The sequence below is a fragment of the Porites lutea genome, chromosome 6 (genome assembly GCF_958299795.1).
Source record: "Porites lutea chromosome 6, jaPorLute2.1, whole genome shotgun sequence".
NCBI classification, from domain to species: Eukaryota; Metazoa; Cnidaria; class Anthozoa; order Scleractinia; family Poritidae; genus Porites; species Porites lutea.
The window spans coordinates 34,580,980-34,599,288 of NC_133206.1; the positions used below are offsets into that span (position 1 = coordinate 34,580,980).

Genomic DNA, 18,309 nt, shown 5'->3' on the forward strand with positions numbered 1-18,309 from the left:
GAGTCTTATACAATAAATAGTATATCAACTATTTCCAATTAACTATCCGAAAATAATTGATATGTCCCCCCCCCCACAAAAAAAAGGAAGACGGAGAAGAACAAGGGAGTTGTAGCTGACGTTGCAAAGGAATGTTTTTTAACAACAAGAACCGCAAGAGAAACTTTCTGAGCTTCAATTAATAGCAAACTTAGTTATTTTATACTAAATATTTACTGTATTAGATGATAACCAAGTGAGGAGGGAAATGTTATTTTTATTTGGTCTGTACATATGACGGCGCGCAAACGAATGATAAGTGTCGGAAAAAGAGACACCTGATGCCAGATTTGTGTAGCTCTATTGCTTTAAAACGGTCTGTGCCTGCCCGGAGGTTGAAGAAACAAAACACATTATTGAATACTACGACAGTCACTACACTACTCAAAATATCATTTCTTGGTAAACAATACACAGCACTAGGCAAACGCTAATTGAAGGATTTTTTTTGGTGATCCCCCCTTTATACCAACTATTTTCACGATTCTGGTGAAATAGATGTAATACTATCTTCTTGGGTCCATGTGGCTTCCAACAGAAGGTTAGTCATTCAGTTATTAGTGCCACATTTTTCTTGATCTTTCCTGTTTATCACGCTCCCTTATTCTAGAGGAACGGTCCTTACTTGAAGAGACGATTTGGAACAGGTTGCGCTTTGCAAATGGTGCGATCTCAAAATATGCTGTTTTACCGTACTCTCCTCAGTTCTATCCCTCAAAGGGTTCATTTCAGAAAAGCTGAGTGCTACGTTCAGATCTCAGAGATTCCTGTCATTCCAAACCTGAAAGTGGATAAAATCCTGGATCAGTTAAAAACTTTGCAATTGTTTTGCAGGATAAATTACGGGCGCCATAATCCTTACCTGAGCTTGGATAAACAAGCAAACTGTACATTGCAGGGTCTTTCTGCGAAGTATTTTGAACCGAAATTTAAATTCAGTTCATAAGAAAGTACTAAAGCTAAGCTTTCTAAAAGGAAGTTCCAGGGTGATTTTCGATTTGATACTAGATGTCTACTGACTGGTGTTTGGTGTGGCTCTATAAAAGAGGCTGTGAATACTTGTAGGAAGAGCTGCTATTAATCAAAACAAACCTGCTGGCTGCCTTTTTTTAACCATCAACTACGCAAGCTCATTTTCAGCCCTTAGCAGTAGCTAGCAGTTACACAAAAATTTGTTGTTTCCGTAAAAAGATGCTAGAGATGACGTTGCAAACGCCAGCCCATTGTAAGAGAGTGGAAGTTTTCCGGCCGCGCTTTACAGATTGCCCCTTCAAGTTCCTGTTGATTATGTTCTTTGCGAGTAAGCTCTCCATTTGGGCAAGTCGCGAGTAATCACGCGAGAACAGCACGCGCGTTCTCTCGCAGGTAGCGTCGCTCGCTCGCAGGGTACGTCACACCCACCTTAATTGCTGCCCTATGAATGATGGAGTGCCGTCTGCTAAGAACTTCGATGTCGTCATCATAGCCTCCACCAATCACAGTAGCGCAGGGAATTCCCCTTTTCAAAATCGATTGTAAGACAGTCACATCACGTTCAAACAGTCCTAGCACATAAATACAATAATTTAGTTTTGTCAACTGAGTCTGTACAGTAAAATTTGCCAACAAAAAGACATTCAAATAATTTGCTTTGGATCACTCTTTCAGTAGCAAGGTTGACTTTATCAACTGAGTTTAAAAACACACCTTTTTTTATACCTCCACCGAAACAGCATCAGAGTCTTTTTAGGAGCTACCCCTGCTGCCTCATAAATGGATTATCAAACAGGGCTTTGATACACCTTGCAACTGGCTGTGTTTGGGACTGTTATATAAGGTAATAAGTATTTGACACTTCTAAAAGTACAATCATCTCTTCTCTTGTGACAAATCTCCAGCTAGTTGACCTCCCATCTACACATCACAAGTGCTAAAAATCGGAACAAAGAACAGTCTGGAACGATTCAAAAGATGAAACCGAACTGGAACAGAAAGAACGTTTTAAATGACTTACAGACTGTGTTCAGGTTTCTGATTTTATTTGCCGGTTTTCCGAATTGTTCCGGGGTTGTTGGGGGGTGTTTCCGCGCGTTCTACTGTTCCTGGTCTCAACATATATGTCCCTATACACAACATCCCATGTAAGAGCCGAGTCTATAGGGAATCGTCTACCATAAATCGGGCAACACCAACGCCCAAATACTGAAGCGATCTATTGCTAATTGAACGTTCCTTGACTGTACCTTGATCTGTGAGATTAAGTTTCCCCAGGGCATCATCTTGATGCGGATCTACTCCAGCGTCATACAACACAAGATCAGGATTAAATAAATCAAGAAGCCACGGTAAATAATCCTTGACTGTGTTCAGATACTGTTTGTCATTCAAGCCGCATTCTAGACCAACGTCTAAATCACTTTGCTGTTTTCTAAGAGGAAAGTTCTTCTCACAATGCATGGAAAATGTGAAGACTGAATCATTGTTCTTGAAGATAAAAGCCGTACCATCTCCCTGAAGAAACAGGACAACGCTAAAAAATCAGAAAATTTAAAACAGCTATGAAGTACTTTCACTACTTTTAAAATCGATAGTAATACAGTAAAACTCGGATAACTCGAACTAAGACTAATTTCCCTTGGGTTTAACCCTGTTTTTCAGTCATTTTTACTCGGTTAACTCGAATTTCCCGCTAACTCGAACTAAATTTCCGTTCCCTTGATCAAAAATTCACTGCAATTTACCCGAACAACTCCAACTCTGGTTCTATTAACTCCACTCGGATGCTATCCCATTAGCTCTTCTTGTTGTATAAGGGTAAAAGCAACAAATTAAACTAACATTGGTCACAGTGGTCGGTGCTGTATAATTTGATTTCAATTGGTGAAACAAACAGGTCACGTTTTAAAAAAATGAAAAATGCCTACTCAGGGCTCCTCCCCTGGAACCGCCCCCTGCTACCCCTCCCTAAATCGAACTGGTTTTTACCTCCCTTCAGAGTCCGAGTTACCGAGTTTCTACGGTAGGGGGTTACTGTTGTTGACAGCGACCGGATTTTTTAGTCTTCTTCAGAGTCAAATTGAGTTGTGTATCTTTATTATTAAAACTCTTGTTATTGACCTGACTGGTTAATGAGGTCAACGCATAATGTTATTGGCTGTGAACACTCTTAAAGTGAGTGGTACATTTTGATCCGTTTCTTTCCAGCTTATACACAATGTATATACACCTTAATAGAGAGATTAAGATTCACGTTTACGGCATACGGCAAACGGCAAACGTCAGTTGAAAATTTCTCAGAATAGAAAATAAGCAGATAAAAACAGTCCAGAACGATTCTTGTGGACAAAACTGGCATAAAACTACTTATTTTTGCGTAGAAGCAATAAACAGTAAACGAAAAACAAGAGGAAAACTTGGTCACGTGGTACAAATTCACGTTTGCCGTTTGGCGTAAACGTGAATCTTAATCTCTCTATTATAGGAAATTAACGCGAATTTTTGATTAACTTCCGCGACCGTAACTCCCATTATTTTAGCCCCAAATTCTCGATACAGTTTTGACATCCTCTACACCGAAGAAAGAGAAGTATTTTAACAGGGTAAAGATCCGAAAGTATCAGTAAAACTGTGAAGAACCCTTAAAAGTGGCCAGATTTCTTCGCTTGATCCCTTTTGGACGTTTAGGGAAAGAACCACGAACAAAGTTTCCATTTCAGATTACTTTACCTTTGTTCCTACTGTCTCATCAAGTTTTGTTTCTTTGTGAACGATGCTTAAATTAACTCATTTTGCAATGTTTTCCAGTCTTTCGCGTTAATTTACTTTATTCAAAAGTCATTTCCACACAACTGGCGTTTATTTGAGTCGCATTAATTTCCAATATCTTAATTTCATGGAGCGTTAATTTACCTGATGTACATCTAGGTCCACAATAAGAACTTTTTTAACTACATTGCTGTCAATCATATCCTGAGCAGCGATGGCAAGATCATTTAACATACAAAAACCAGAGCCATGACTAGGGAATGCATGATGAGTACCTCCGCCCGTGCTACAAGCAAGTCCGTACTCCATGGCTAGTTTAGCTGCAAGTATAGTACCACCTTCAATGGAGAAACAAAAAGCATTATTCATTATGCGGGTCAAATATGAGCCTAGTTTATGGTCTTGCTATATCCATAAGTCTCTCTGTACCACTCCCCAAAAGGGAAGGTCCGCCTGAAAGGGGAACCACGACGTAACGACAAGAAGAAATGCTGATTTTACAGTTGGAAATATATAGATTTTTTATGTTGCCAGTATTTCGAAAGGCACAGCCTTTCTTTTTTAAGGTCTTATGAACAAATGACTAGGTAAACTAGCTAAGACGTTGCAATTTTAAATAAGGATGAAATATAAAAATAGTATAAATAAACACAAACTGAAGGGATGTATTACATCTCATCCTTCTTTTTAATACCTAAAGGTTCAAGAGTTTTGCCTCTCTCAATGAGGTATGCTTCTCAAGTTTTTTGCACACTGTCTCCATTCTATTTAATGAATTCGAGTGGAATGAGTGTAATGTTGTTAGCAGAATGATCATTAGTAAGAAAATGTTCTAAGACAGTGGTGGGTTTGGAGATATTAGATGGGTTGTCAAATGGTCTACAGTGTTCCTTGAAATGGTATTTTAAGGGCCTGTTTACATGGAGGTGGGGTAGCCTGCCTGTCCACACCTGATCATGTGCACATGATAGGTGGCGATACCCGCAGAGGTGGGTTGCGCGGTCTGCCAGACCACGTTACCCTCTTAGCCAGGGTCAAATTTGGCCATGTTAAAGTTTTAAGGCTGCTTAACCTGCCTAGTTTGGATATGTGTCACATCAAATTTGTTGACTGAACAACTAACTGTCTTTGGTGGAGGATCTGCATTATTATAAGTGATAATACAAAGGCACCACACTGAAAGGTTGTAGCAAGAGCAAGTTGTAGAGTGAGAGTAGAAGAGCATTAACCACCAAAACATGTCATTTGCCTGGTATTTTTTTCTTTACATGCTCAGCAACCATTCAATAATCATAAGAAAGTGTACCCCTGGATGTGGGTTATCTAACCTACCCAGGGTCCCCTAACTCCATGTAAACAGGCCTTAAATCATTGTTTAGTTTCTCTAATGTTCTGTTTAAAGCAGCAGTGGCACTGCACCATGTAAGTAATGTTTCTAGAGTTGCAGTTGATGTGATGGGTGATAGATCTGGTTTCCCCTGTAGAGTGGAATGTGTTTGAGGTTTGTCCATCAGATATGTTGGTGCTGTGTTGTGTAAGATTGCAAAGTTTGGCTCTAACTAGAAAATCACTGAGGTTCCAACTACATCTATAAGTTACAAATGGGTGCAGCAGTAGGGGGATACAGGTATATAAAAGGGAAGGAATTTCATTGGTTGAAGTATGTCAAAGGGTAGGGAAATCTGCAATTTTGGTTTTTAATACATGTCAATGAGTTACCCATTACGGCTCAGCCAATCAGGAATTCAGAAATGAGCAAAAGAGGGTTCTTATAGCAGGCGTCCCTTACCCTCTCTTCCCAATCCCCTCCCTTTTTTCCTTCCTCCCAATACCCTAACCCCTTTCAATGCCTGCTATGCAGGCTATGAACTACCTTTCCTGTCAAAAGTGGCATATAAAAGGCTATGGGAGTTGGACCTCAGGGCAGAGCCTCCCTGAAGTTAACTTCCTTGAGTTCCCCCTCCCCTCTGGGGCAGCACCTATGACGTGTTCAGGAGTTCCTTCTGGTTTGATTCCTGCAAAGGACTCTAGATTTTCTCTTTGTCCCATGCTCGTGATATGCTGATTATCACAACTTTCACATTCAGTCACCGACCTTAAAATTCACAATCTTTCTCCATTTCATTCAGTATGCTATAGACATTGCTGATCCTTGCAGTATGCAGGGCATGTGTGAACTATGAACGTAGCATATAGCCCTGGTTTCCATGAGTCTTCATAGCTCAGAGGATAGAGTTCCTGTCTGGTGCTCGGCATGTCGTAAGTTCAAATCCTGTCACGAACTCAACATTTTTTCCTTTGTCCCACACATATTCACATATATGTGGGAAAAACTCAATTTCACCATCTTCAAAAAATTACATACCCACTTCTAGAAAACATCTTTTCACTAGGCCTTCAGACCAGTGAAATCCTGTTTTCCGCATTGCATCAAAGGGAAGACTTCCTTTGATAAAACTATCCACAAAGTCTTTAGTGTGAACCTGTGTAACTGCCTCATAACAAGGTTCTGTGGGCTGAAAGACTTGTACTGAGTCTAATAGTTTGTCTTTGACAATCCACTCCATTACTTTAACAAACTTTGCCATTTTAAATCTGTGTTTTTCTGGCCACTGGCAACTGAAGCCTTCGTGATGCACAAGTGGTAACTTGGTGAAAAAAGGTCCTCCTTAAAAAAAGAAAAAAACAAGGAAAAAATATTGAATCAGGAATAGTTTGATGCCTGGGTTGTATGAGCACTTGCAAAACTCCAGGCTGTGCCCCCTACCAAGGGGGGTGGGGGTGTTGATGCCCTCCACCCCCCACTCCCCATTCTTCTACTAGGTGAGGGGAGAAGAGATAGTATCCGTAAATTAACTTCCCTCTAAGTACGTTTCTCAATAAGCTTGAAAATAAGCTTACCGTATGGGTTGATTATAAAATTTTTGTTACTTTTTGGGTTTGAAAAATAGACAAGTCTTAAGTCCACACCATACCTGAATGAAAACTTCTTTGTAAACACTGTTGTCTACAGCAAATGTGATAGGTGGTTCTCGTAGTTTTTTTGGGTCTTAAAAACGAAAAGAGAGAAGATTTTGCAACATCCCTCCTCAAAACTACAGTCGCCATTTTGCATGAGCACACGCTCCTTGTACAGCGGACTACGCTATACTTTATCATCTACTACATAACATACCAAACTAAAATGTTGTGATGTGTCAACTTCGCCACCAGCAACTCATTTTTGTACAACCTGTGAAATAGAAAGATTCTGTTTTTCAAAGACATGGGAAGTACGTTCTCGTATCTTTTTAATCGTCTTCTGGGCAAAGAAGATGTTCGCATCCTAATGGTTGGCTTGGACAACGCCGGAAAAACGACCATTTTGTATCGTCTAAAACTCGAAGAGGTTGTCTCAACGGTCCCCACATTAGGATTCAACGTGGAAACCGTTACTTACAAGAATATAAGTTTTACAGTTTGGGATATTGGCGGGCAAGACAAGATCAGAAATCTCTGGAGAGTTTACTTCCAGGGGACACAAGGGCTTATCTTTGTTGTAGACAGCGCTGACAAAGAGAGAATCGAAGAAGCAAGATTAGAGTTGCAAAAGCTTTTGAGCGAGGAGCTCCTTGCAAATGTTGTGCTGCTTGTATTTGCAAATAAACAAGACATGCCTGATGCAATGAGCGCTTCTGAGGTCCGGGAAAAGCTTGGTTTGGTAAACACTCGAAACAGACCATGGTTTGTCCAGTCTTCCTGTGCTGTCAAAGGAGAAGGTTTATATGAAGGACTAGATTGGCTGGCAGGTCAGATTAAACAAAGGAAATCCTGGATTTGAGATTTGAACTACAACGTAAACATGATGAGAATATAGTGTGAGTTGTAGCCTTAATAGGGTTTAGATGAAAAAGAACAATATATATATTAAGGACGTTGACTTTTGTTTAATTATTATCATGGTAACTGAAAATTAGGGCCTGGCTACTAATTTTACAAGGAGGCAATGTTGCTGAAATGCTATAAATTTATGTTTCTTAGTTCAGTTACAGCAAAAACAAATGTTACAAATCCAAATTGAATTTTTTGCTTCCTATATTTAACCCAGCGAGCAGAGGCTCCTTTTTCATAGCCTGCGAGCAAGCTCTGGCGGCAGGGCGGGAAAAGGAAGGAGAGTTAATTGCAACTACGTCTCTGGAATTTGAATTCCACCCCCAATTCCCCTGTGGCTCCCCGTCGAAGGAGCTGTCAGATTGCTGCCAATCAGCGCAAAGTGGAAATGAGCACGAATTGAAAAATGTCTTACTAATGTCATATCTGCCAATCAGCATTTCACATTGACTATTTCGATGCAGATATTCAAATTTCAGAAACGTAGTTGCAAGCTCTCCTTCCTTTTCCCGCCCCACCACCAGGTCACCCCGGAGAGCTTGCTTGCAGGCTACCTTTTTCATGATAAGTTCTTGTGTGTAAAAAGTAGCCTCTACTGACAACTGCCCATTCCCATCCAGGAATGCAGACAAATGAAGCTTTGTTAGGGTACAAATCCGACAAACAACATTGTCTTAAAACAGCAACACAAGACTACAATTGTAGATGAAATGGCAACAAATGATGTAAAGATGGGTTAAATACCACCAAGGTCATGGCCTACTTCTCAAAACTCAAAATGGTCGTATTTGAAATTCAGACTAGGGACAAACGTACCCCCCCCTCCCCTTCTCCAAGAGGGCCTTACAATGGTTGGACATTGTAACTGTTTGATCTGCTGTTGTGTGTTTCCTGGGCCACAAGCTTTGTGAAATTTCCCACTGACTTATCACAATAACAATAACAAGGTTGCTACCTCATCCTCTTACTTTCCAGCTCTAAGTAGAATGCAAAACTTTTTAGGTCAATGTACTGTAGCAATTTGTGTTTCAAGCAGTTGAAAACCCCATCTTCATTCACAGCCATTTGCATTTCAGAGGAATTGTATCCATACCAGATCAAGCTAATGCTGCACAAAAAAACACAGCATAGTTTGCACCATTATGTTTGAAGATCACGTGAGGGAACTTGGGCATGCACAATAGAAATGGGACAATTGTCAGTAGAGGCAACTTTTGCAGGACACTACTTATTCTGAAAAAGGAAGCCTCTGTTCACTGGCTACCTGGATTCTAATACTCTACTGAATTAAGTGATAAAGAATATTCGTGCTTCTTGGATGCAAAATTCGCTTCTAATACAAATGTTTCCTATTTTAGCCAGACCCTAACAGAACCTTGGTCAGTATTAGTTATTTATATGGTACTCACTGAGCTTTCTTCAAGATAATATTATGAAGCTTAGCTAACAATCATTATTTATGTTTTGGAGCCAGTTATTTCTTTCGTTTGAGAGCTTTATTGAAAACGTGAACTGATGTCAGTGTATCTTTGTCTGCTTAGATCTTTTTTATGGTAAGGTAAACATCTCTTGTTTTTAGTAGTTATTACAGTATTACAGTATCATTATTGCCTTCTTAAAATTTAGCATGCAGATTTTTTTCACATTAAATCAGTGATGTCAATATCATACTCTTTGTATGAAGGTCTTGGCCATGTCTTAAATTTGTCCCAAGGCAGATCATTTTGCTGACTATGCATTTTTACAGGAAAGTCCTCATTCATCATTTGAGTTAAAAGGTCTTCTGCTCGAGGATCTAACAAAGAATTTGCCCTCAGTTCCTCAAGAACAACTTGAAAATTTGATAAATCGACAAAATTAGCAGACATGGCTAAGGAATCTTCCAGGTTTTCCACTCTGTGTGGACAGCCATAAGGAACAAAAAGAAGTTCTCCAGGTTGCAATGTACATTGTAACGGGGTTGTCCTGCTTAATAAGGGATGCTTTTCAAAGTCTGGACAACTCAGGTCGACATCAAACACAATGTCCATTGAGTCTTCATAATACGGATAGAGTAATGGTGTGTCATCTCTGCTGAAGAAAGTCCACCTACCAAAAATAAAATAATTTTAATTGATAAATTGACCATCATAATATTATAGATAACCATCAAGATAATAGAAGTGCAACAACCCAAAACATTTGAAACCAAGGTGGTGGTTTATTTCAAGTGCAACCAGACACAGAAAGAGTGTGATCATCCTCTAGTATATGCTTACGGTTGACTGAGCTCATGTCTCAGAATTCCCTTTAATAATTTTGTGTTCTATTGAGGCACTAAAAAAAGCCAGTTTCATTGAACGTACAGGGCTACTTGGTTTTTAAGGGAGGTATTAAGTTTGTTTGCAAAGAACAGAGAATTAGAGATGGCACTTGGTCAGCTTTGAGAATACCTAGAGCTTGCATATCACAAACTTGCTTACCTTTTCCTGCCTTGAAAAAGAGCCATCCAAAAGTTGGAACCAAATGCATCAATGTGCAGATCACTGTGTAATCCTTTAGGTGCAATAAATAAGCTCGGCCAACTATCTTTGTACAGGGAGCCAGGTGCTGTTCTTTGTAAGAAATCACTAGCAAAGTATTTAGGAATAACTAATTCTCTGGCCAGTTCAGGCGCATATGTTGGTATACTCCAGTCAAATAGGTAAAGAGGTTCTTCTAATGACCCCAGTGAGCTGATGAAGTCAGACACTTTCATGTAGCAAGCATGTTCAAGTTTTGCCCATTCTGTAGATTCTTTGACTGTTCTTTTCAGAGGAGCTTGTTTGTGACCTACAACCTGTGAAATTAGAAACTGTATTGTACATTAACAAAATAGTGACTTAGAATGCAAATCCTTCAGCCTTTAGGAAAGCAATGGCCTGCGTAGCTGGTGGGGTTGTTATACCGGGGGTGCTTTCTTGGTGGCAGAAACACCGTGCAAAGGAAGCGGTGATGCCACGAGGGAAAATCCCACCTGCCACATTTCTTAGGGGTTTTGAATTCCACCCACTTTTGTCACCTTGATTACCCAATCAGGAAAAGCAGTGTAATGGTAAACTGTCCTGCAAATGAACCAAGTGTGGCTAAACATAACAGAGAATCATTACACACACTACGGACAAAACAACTACATGCAGCAAGTTATTCAGGTTCCTACCCTGTGCCGCATACGAAACTTAACTCTGGTTAAGTCCACTCAGGATAAAAATATGACTAGCTCCCAAACTTCACGTGGCTCTGCTACAAAAAACTACAGCACCTACCCGCTCATCCCACCAGCTATGCAGCTAGGGAAGCAACTCCACCCCTGCTTTTTTTTTGGGGGGGGGGGGGCACTTATGCACCCCTCCCTCCACCAAAAGCAATCAAACACCCTCCAAATTCTTCATGCACTATACAGCAGTCTCCTGTTTCCTTGATTCCCTTTTAACAAGGTATATTTTATAAGTTTTGTGTTTTGTGTGGGATTTTTCACACTTGTTCGGCAGAAAAAAATAGAATAAACTGATCCCATACGTCTTCACGTGACGTTTGCTCTGCTTCCGCTTGCCCGTGGTGGGTGCGTAACTCCTTAGCATCGATACGTGTGTACAGCGTCCGTCCACGCCTAGTGACACGAAAGTAAAAGTATGGCCGAATGGGGAACGCTTGCATTTCACTACCTCTGCTTCCTCATACATTTGATCGGTGTGACATATTATCTGTCCGAGATTAAGCTGCAAAGTCATGGAACGTATGGTGGAAGATTCAAGTTCTTGACATTTATAAACATGCTGGTACAGTTTCTGTACTTCAATATGGCGGCCGTCACGGGAATTCATGAACTAATGAAGAAGCGAAAAAACGAAGTGTTCTCGTCAGTCTGCGATTATACATTTACCTGTGTCGCATTTCCTTTTGGACTTACTGTGAGTATATTGTTCTGGGCCTTGTACATGGCCGACCCACATTCGTGCCAAACGAAAGAGGAAGCGAAGTTCATTCCCGCGTTGCTCAATCATTACATGCACACTTTCCCGTTCGTATCAGCGATTTTTGAGCTGTGCTTTATTCGGCACAATTACCCGCCGAGAAAGAAAGGATTGCTGTCCGTTCTAGGAATTGGTGTAGTGTACATAGCCTGGGTTCTGTGGATCGCTTTCGCTGCAGGCATCTGGGTGTATCCGTTCTTGGAAAAGATGAGTGCGGTTTCTATTGCTGCATTTTTCGCTAGTGCTATTTCATTTGTGTTATTTCTTTACCTCATTGGGGAGTGGGTGGCTATAAGAAGATGGGGGGTAGAAGTTTCCGAGGAAAAGAAAAAACTCTAGTTTATGGAAAAGACTTCGTTGCTTATGAGTCGCTAGCCTGCGTAGCATGGCGGTTTTGTCGAGCCGGGCGCAGGAGCGGCGTAGCCGCGAAATTCGCGCGCGAAGCGCGCCATAACGAGCGGCGAAGCCGCGAGAAAAATAAAAACCGCCTGCCCGGATTCGTGGCCTTTTCAACTGCCGCCCCCTTCAACTCATTTTGACATCCTGTTGACAACTTGTTTGGTTTCAGTTTTCCCAGCCAATCGGAAATAAAGTGTTGACAGCCTAAACACGACACAAAAGCTCGTGATATAGTGTAAAACGTGACCTTTGCTTGAACAAACACAGGTTTTTTCTTTGTGGCTATCTCGCGCATAGGTGACTACACTGCGTTCTAAACTTGACTGAGTAGATCTTATTTTTGCTGCACTAAGTCTTACATTTATTTAGAGGTCATGAAGTTGGTATGTTTAATCCGTATTGAGTAATTATTTCCTGTGGTTAATGTTATTTTCGCTAATTAGAATTTGTTGATCTCAGATGCAGTTGTAAAGTACTAATTTCTTTGACCACTCTTAAAGCCTAAAGCTTTTTATTACGGCTAAATAAATATTTTAGTTTCTTTGGTCTTTTCCGACTAAAATGCCTGGATCTGGACAACTACAAACCAGGGAGCCTTGGTTTGTAGTTTCTTTGTCACTGCTTTGTCCGTGAATGTTTTGACGCTGGACCCGGCTTTTTAAGTGTTGTTTGCAGGATGTTGTATTTTTACGTATAGCGCGATCTTCAGATTTGAGTTGTAGCTTAAACTTAACCTACACCAAGCAAAAAAGTATGGAGAATTACGCTGTGCGTCTTTCTTCTACTGTATGCGATTCATCGACCACAATCGCGGACACCGTTCGATGTATTGCGCCGGAGTGCGTTATTCTGTAACACCGAGTAATAGAGAAAATTGAGGTGAACTTTCTCGAAGCACTGAAATTTACTGTTTCTGTCATAAGGTCCATTGCTTTACAGCTCAGTGACAACATTTCAGATATCTGGTCGTCTATAGTACTTTTTAGAGGGGAAATTGTGATCATACAGGTTTTCGATGAGGATATTTCTTCTTTGGCCATAGCAAAGACAGTAAAGATCATGCTCTTGCAAAATCTTGTTGACAAAATTTCCATGACATCTCTCCTTTGAAGAAGACTGTAAATGGCCATTTCCTGTTTAGGCTTCAATACAATTGCCCTGTTTTCCCGTCAAATATTCAAGATCGACGACGCTCCGGTCAACGCTTCTTTGATATTTTGCTTTTGTTTTGCGGAGATGATTTATTCAGTCCCTCGAAACTCTCCCATGGGAGATTACCAAAATATTTGATTGACAGGCGAACATTCCGAGCCAATCGGAATGATCCGTACGCTGGCGTACGGACCGACTCAAAAAAGCCCCCCGTCCGTGCAGGCGGTTTTTCAAGTTGCTTCCGCCCCAATCTCCTCGCGGTTTCTCTGCCCTCGCCCGCCTTTATTACTTAGCGCGCCCAACCAAAACCGCCATGCTACGCAGGCTAATGAGTCGCGTGACAGGAGCTTGGACGATCTTGCGTGACACATTTTACTACTTTTATCACGTAATCAAGGGAGATAGATGCCAAAGTTGCTTTGGAGAGTTACTAATATTGTTAACTGATTGTGTTTGTTATATTTTTTTATCATGTATGTCATCTACTTTGATGTGATTTTTGAAGAGTGAAATTTAATTTCAAAATTACAGAAGACTGTAAAACCACATTTAAATCATTTTAAATACTTTTTGGTGGAAAGCATTTTGTCGTTTTTGGTATAGAAATCTCTGAAAAAAAAGTCTTGTGAATGACCAGTGAAAAGGAAAAAATATGCTTTGGGTTACTTGTGATTAAGACTGAACAGGTGCAGCATAGCTCATAAGTGACTACCTTTCCTCTTTGTTTGTTTTTGTAGCAAAAAATTTAACCATATTAATTTTTCCAATTAGATATTTACAACCAAGTCATTAAAGGTAGAGATCAATAAATGAAAACTCTTTAACCCTCACAGCCCCAGTTTCTAACTACAAATTCTCCAGAGTGATTTCCATACATTTCCTTGAATTATTATTTTGCGGAGACAATTTGAGAAAGATTAAAACGTTATTTTCTTTTTATCCTTTTAAATTCCCATAACCTGTTCTCTTGATTAAGTTTGTACATTGCAAGGAGGAAGTTGATGCTGATAACTCTTGACCACCTCTCCTAGATCCTACAGGTAAATTTGCCACTTAGATCACAAGTAAAATAATGTTCTATTTTGCATTGTAAAACTGATAGAATGCATCACCTACTTCTTTTATGTGTTGAATGCTCCATGGTACAGTAGTCATGGATTCCACAAGTCCTGTGATGATAACAGGTGTACCAGTCATACTGTACTCAATAAGAAACTCCTTGGCCCCAAGTGTTGTACAATGACGTCTTTCTACCTATAATGTGCACTGCTGTGAAATTAGACATCTTACCAACTGTCAGGAGAGTACAATGAATAGAAAGAAAGCTAAACCATTCCACAGAAATACTGACCGATTTTGTTTTTATTATAGAACACATTCAGGGCTTAAATCCTTGTTAAGCTTAACCCCATGAGCTGGTCATTTTGTAATATTTTCTCCATAAAGTCCCAAGTTGTTGTTGCCCACTGCTAGTCTTGCCAGGAAACAACAACAACATTTTTATGGAAGACTTTCAAACATCAGCTATATATTAACATGAGTGTATGAATGAACCTGTAAAAATATGAAACTGATTCATACCATTGGCAAACCAACATTGTCCCCACCTTTTAGCAAAAGATTTATGGAATGGTTTAAACCGGGTGAATCTAGGAAATATAATCTTTTAAAAGCAATACATTTTACCAGTTACCCCCTGTTAAGGAGAACACTAAATTGCAGGTAGCCCTTTTGGGTATCATGGGTTTGAATTTACAGCCAGCACAAGCAAAGGCCATTATCTGAGGAGTTCTACACTTTTTATGCGAAGTGTGATTGAACCCATTTCCTCTTCTTTAAAAAAAGTGATTAAAGCTAAGTGCAAATGGATGTTCAGAGTTTTCATTAAGGGCCGTAACCCGTAACACCTGTTATGTACAGCTGAGCTCTTTGATAGTACAGGTGATCAAAGTGGGAGGCTAAAGGTGACACTAGGAAGTATTGGGGAAATGTTACAGGTGAATCTTCATTGGCTACGGCTGTTCTAAAAATTAACGACAGCCCTGGTTGTTGGCCAACAAAGTTGAGTCTGTTTGCACAGGACTTAAAGTTTGACCAGTTTCAAACTTTGCACAAGACTCCCAACAAAGTGCAACATCCAAGAATGTTGGGAGTTGTTGGCCAACAATGTTGCGTCCATTTCCTTGGGGCTTAAGGCTTTTATATTATTTGCAATTTGTGATCTCTACAAATTTTGCAACCTTTTAATGTGCCTCTGATCAATGAATAAAGTCCTTAATTTCATTCTAAGAAAGACTTATAAAGATATTTTCACTCAGCACAATGTAGCTTAAAAAAAAATTACTGGGACCATTAAGGAGAATAATTCTATCATCCTACCCATGACTACAGCAAAATATTTTCATGGTAATACAGTCAACTCTCTCTAGGATGGACACCCTTGAAATTGGCACTGAGTGTCCATCTAAGAGTCCGCCTTTTAGAGAGTCAAATAAAGGAAGCAAAGAAAGGCAGGGACCAACTCTAGGTGTCCGTCTTATTAAAAAATGTCTGTAAGAAAGTCTAATGTACTGCCATTAGTTTCTGACTCACCTCAACTGGGTTTGGCATCTTAAAATCAAGTGGAGAGTGTTTCAAAACAAGATCTTGAAGTAATGATTGATTATCCTCTAGATCTTTTGCTCGCTTTACTTTGAAATGCAGCCATGCTATATTCTTATCAAACGGATCCAGCTTAACAGCAGTGTTCAGATGTTTTAAAGCAGAGGACGTGTCTTTTAACAGATCATGATATGATGCTAATGCAGCATGAAGAAAGGCACTATTAGGATCCAAAGCTAGCTTATCCTTTAAAGCACAAATCTGTTGTTCTAAAAATGCTTTTCCTGCAGGGAGGCTGTTGAAATAAAAGTGTTTATTTTGATAAAAATCTTGTGACAAAATTTCTTTAAATAAGTATATTATTTTTGTAGAATTCTATCAATACCTAGGGACTAACGAACTAGTTTATGGACTTTTGACATCTGAAAATTAATCATGAAATGGTGTCATTGGGTAGCCATCCCACTCTAGCCCCGATCTCAAGCAAGCAAACCATCAATGATAACCGCCATTACTATACCTGTGCTATAGTAATCTTAGACATTGAACGTTGCCTTCAGCACAGTTTGGGTTTTTTCATAAGGGTTATTTCCTTATAAATGGTCATAAATGCATGCCCCTGAGCAATACATTTATGTTTTTGCAAGTTACACACCTAAGCAATTGTCCTATGAAAGGTAATCCAAGATAGTCTGGGATTCTGGATCCAGATACTGGGCTCCAGATTCCTTGTAAACGGAGCTTGAATTCTGGATTCCAACAGTCAGTAGGATTCCACAATCTTCTGGCTGAATTCCAGACTATAAAGCCTAGGATTCCGGAATTCCACTAGCAAAAAATTTCCAGACTCCAGAACCCAGATTGTCTTACATGGGGCGACCCTGTCATGTAAACCAATTCCTACTAGTCCTGGGATAGAAGACTAGTGATATTAAGGCCAAGCACCAATTTACCTGGATTCAATTTACTCCCCCTTTGCCCCTTTAAACCAGTAGGGGGGTCATAGTCATGCCTGGTGACTACTGACACAATCATGAGCTAACATACCTGGCTACATATCTCAACAGTGTATTTGGATTATCTGATTTTGGAAGCTTCTTCAAATCTGGTACATTTCGAAGTTGTTGTGTTTTCCTCCACCATCTTGCAAGAGCTGGACGAGCCCACAAAACACGTTCACTTTCAGCCTCCACACGCAAGGAATTCTCCCTGACTACGTGATATGTTTCACCTTCACGTTGCTCACGTTCAAGTTTTGGTCTTTTCCTCCTTTTTGACTCTTTAATGTCACTTTTATCTTCCACTGGAGGCCATTCGGTGAGATATTCTCTGTCGGTCTGCATATCAGAAGGTTACTTTCCTCCTGGCTTTTCGTACACTACAAGGCGCCATCTTGGATGAAAGTAGTGTCCAGTTTACCACGGTCAACACAATCGGTCAAGTGGGGGAGAAGGGCATGGTCGGTGCACCACCACGATTTTTAAAATCTTTTATGGGCGATAATTTTCAAGTGTCATTAAGTAAGCAAATCTTTCTTTAATGAGCTTGCCCTTGCGTATTTTTATATCTCATGTATTCTCCCTTTAAAGAGGTGGAAAAGATGAATTACAACAATTTTAAATTCTCCACCACCTGGCAGACCTTTGGCACAACGCTTGACTTCCTAAATTCGTAAAAACCGCATCTTTTTAACTCAGCTAAGGTGTAAATAAAACTGTTATAAAAAAAAAACGGATGTTTCAACCAAACCAGATACGAAAACATGTAAACATGACAGTCTTTCGTTTGAAAAATCCAAATGATTACTGTACGTTACGAGAAAAGTGCTCTACAAAGCAAGAGAAAAAGATGTCTCTTTTAAGGTGATGTTACACGGGACGATTCGCAACGACGATTTTTAACACAACACAGCATTGCAATGTTTCAAAAATGTTCTGACTATTCGAAACAATGTTGCAACGCTGTGCTGTGCTAAAAATGGTCGTTGCGAATCGTCTCGTGTAACATCACCTTTAAGGGCATAAACTAAAGGACAAAAGTGAGCATCCACAATATCATGTCACATAAGACCTACGAGTTGTATAAAGCTGTCAATAGATGCACAATTTCTTAGTTGTCTTCTCTTCTGGAGGAAATGACTGAGCTGTCACTAAACTTAATATGAGTTACGTTTTACAAAGGGGCCAGCAAGGAAAAAGAGGTTACAGGTAGGTTCCAGTAATTCACTGACCCTTCATTCAAGAACACCCTCGCGAGCAGGACATGAATCCCCAGAATAGAGGTGTTAACTGAAAAGGTGTCACTTTGGTAGAGTTAACCAAGTACAAACCTTATAAATTACTCTGAAGGTGCCCCAGAATAGAGGTGTCTAGAGGGAAAAACCAAAGAACTTGGAGAAAACTCTAAAAATGGAGAGGAACACCAACAACAAATTCAACCCGCACAATGTTCCCCGGCCAGACTCTCATCAACGAGACAATGTTTGGGGAGGGGGGGTCATATCCGGGGGGGC

The 18,309-nt window shown here is 40.1% G+C and overlaps 4 protein-coding genes across 5 annotated transcripts; 2 read left to right on the forward strand and 2 right to left on the reverse strand.

The window, feature by feature from the left end:
- Nucleotides 1-250: 250 nt before the first annotated feature.
- LOC140940568 (uncharacterized protein SYNPCC7002_A1628-like) lies at nt 251-6,942 on the reverse strand. Its single transcript, XM_073389558.1, has 6 exons — nt 6,759-6,942; nt 6,149-6,451; nt 3,928-4,121; nt 2,262-2,529; nt 1,441-1,583; nt 251-820 (listed from the first exon to the last, which is right to left on the reverse strand). The coding sequence occupies exons 1-6, from the start codon at nt 6,940-6,942 to the stop codon at nt 797-799; spliced, it is 1,116 nt and encodes a 371-aa protein (XP_073245659.1). The 3' UTR covers nt 251-796.
- A 22-nt stretch (nt 6,943-6,964) lies between these two features.
- LOC140940567 (uncharacterized) lies at nt 6,965-7,696 on the forward strand. The gene has a single exon (XM_073389557.1). It carries the CDS (start codon nt 7,049-7,051, stop codon nt 7,601-7,603), a length of 555 nt encoding a protein of 184 aa, XP_073245658.1. The 5' UTR covers nt 6,965-7,048; the 3' UTR covers nt 7,604-7,696.
- An 844-nt stretch (nt 7,697-8,540) lies between these two features.
- Nucleotides 8,541-17,183, reverse strand: LOC140940569 (uncharacterized). 2 transcript variants are annotated; one of them, XM_073389560.1, is made up of 5 exons: nt 16,845-17,183; nt 15,789-16,092; nt 14,313-14,450; nt 10,116-10,486; nt 8,541-9,741 (listed from the first exon to the last, which is right to left on the reverse strand). In XM_073389560.1, the coding sequence occupies exons 1-5, from the start codon at nt 17,138-17,140 to the stop codon at nt 9,294-9,296; spliced, it is 1,557 nt and encodes a 518-aa protein (XP_073245661.1). In that variant the 5' UTR covers nt 17,141-17,183; the 3' UTR covers nt 8,541-9,293. The 2 variants fall into 2 exon arrangements, with proteins under 2 accessions (XP_073245661.1, XP_073245662.1); XM_073389561.1 differs by having other exon boundaries at nt 8,557-9,741; nt 10,116-10,471.
- LOC140940570 (androgen-induced gene 1 protein-like) lies at nt 11,200-12,035 on the forward strand. Its single transcript, XM_073389562.1, has one exon. The coding sequence runs from the start codon at nt 11,304-11,306 to the stop codon at nt 11,982-11,984; it is 681 nt and encodes a 226-aa protein (XP_073245663.1). The 5' UTR covers nt 11,200-11,303; the 3' UTR covers nt 11,985-12,035.
- Nucleotides 17,184-18,309: the final 1,126 nt, after the last annotated feature.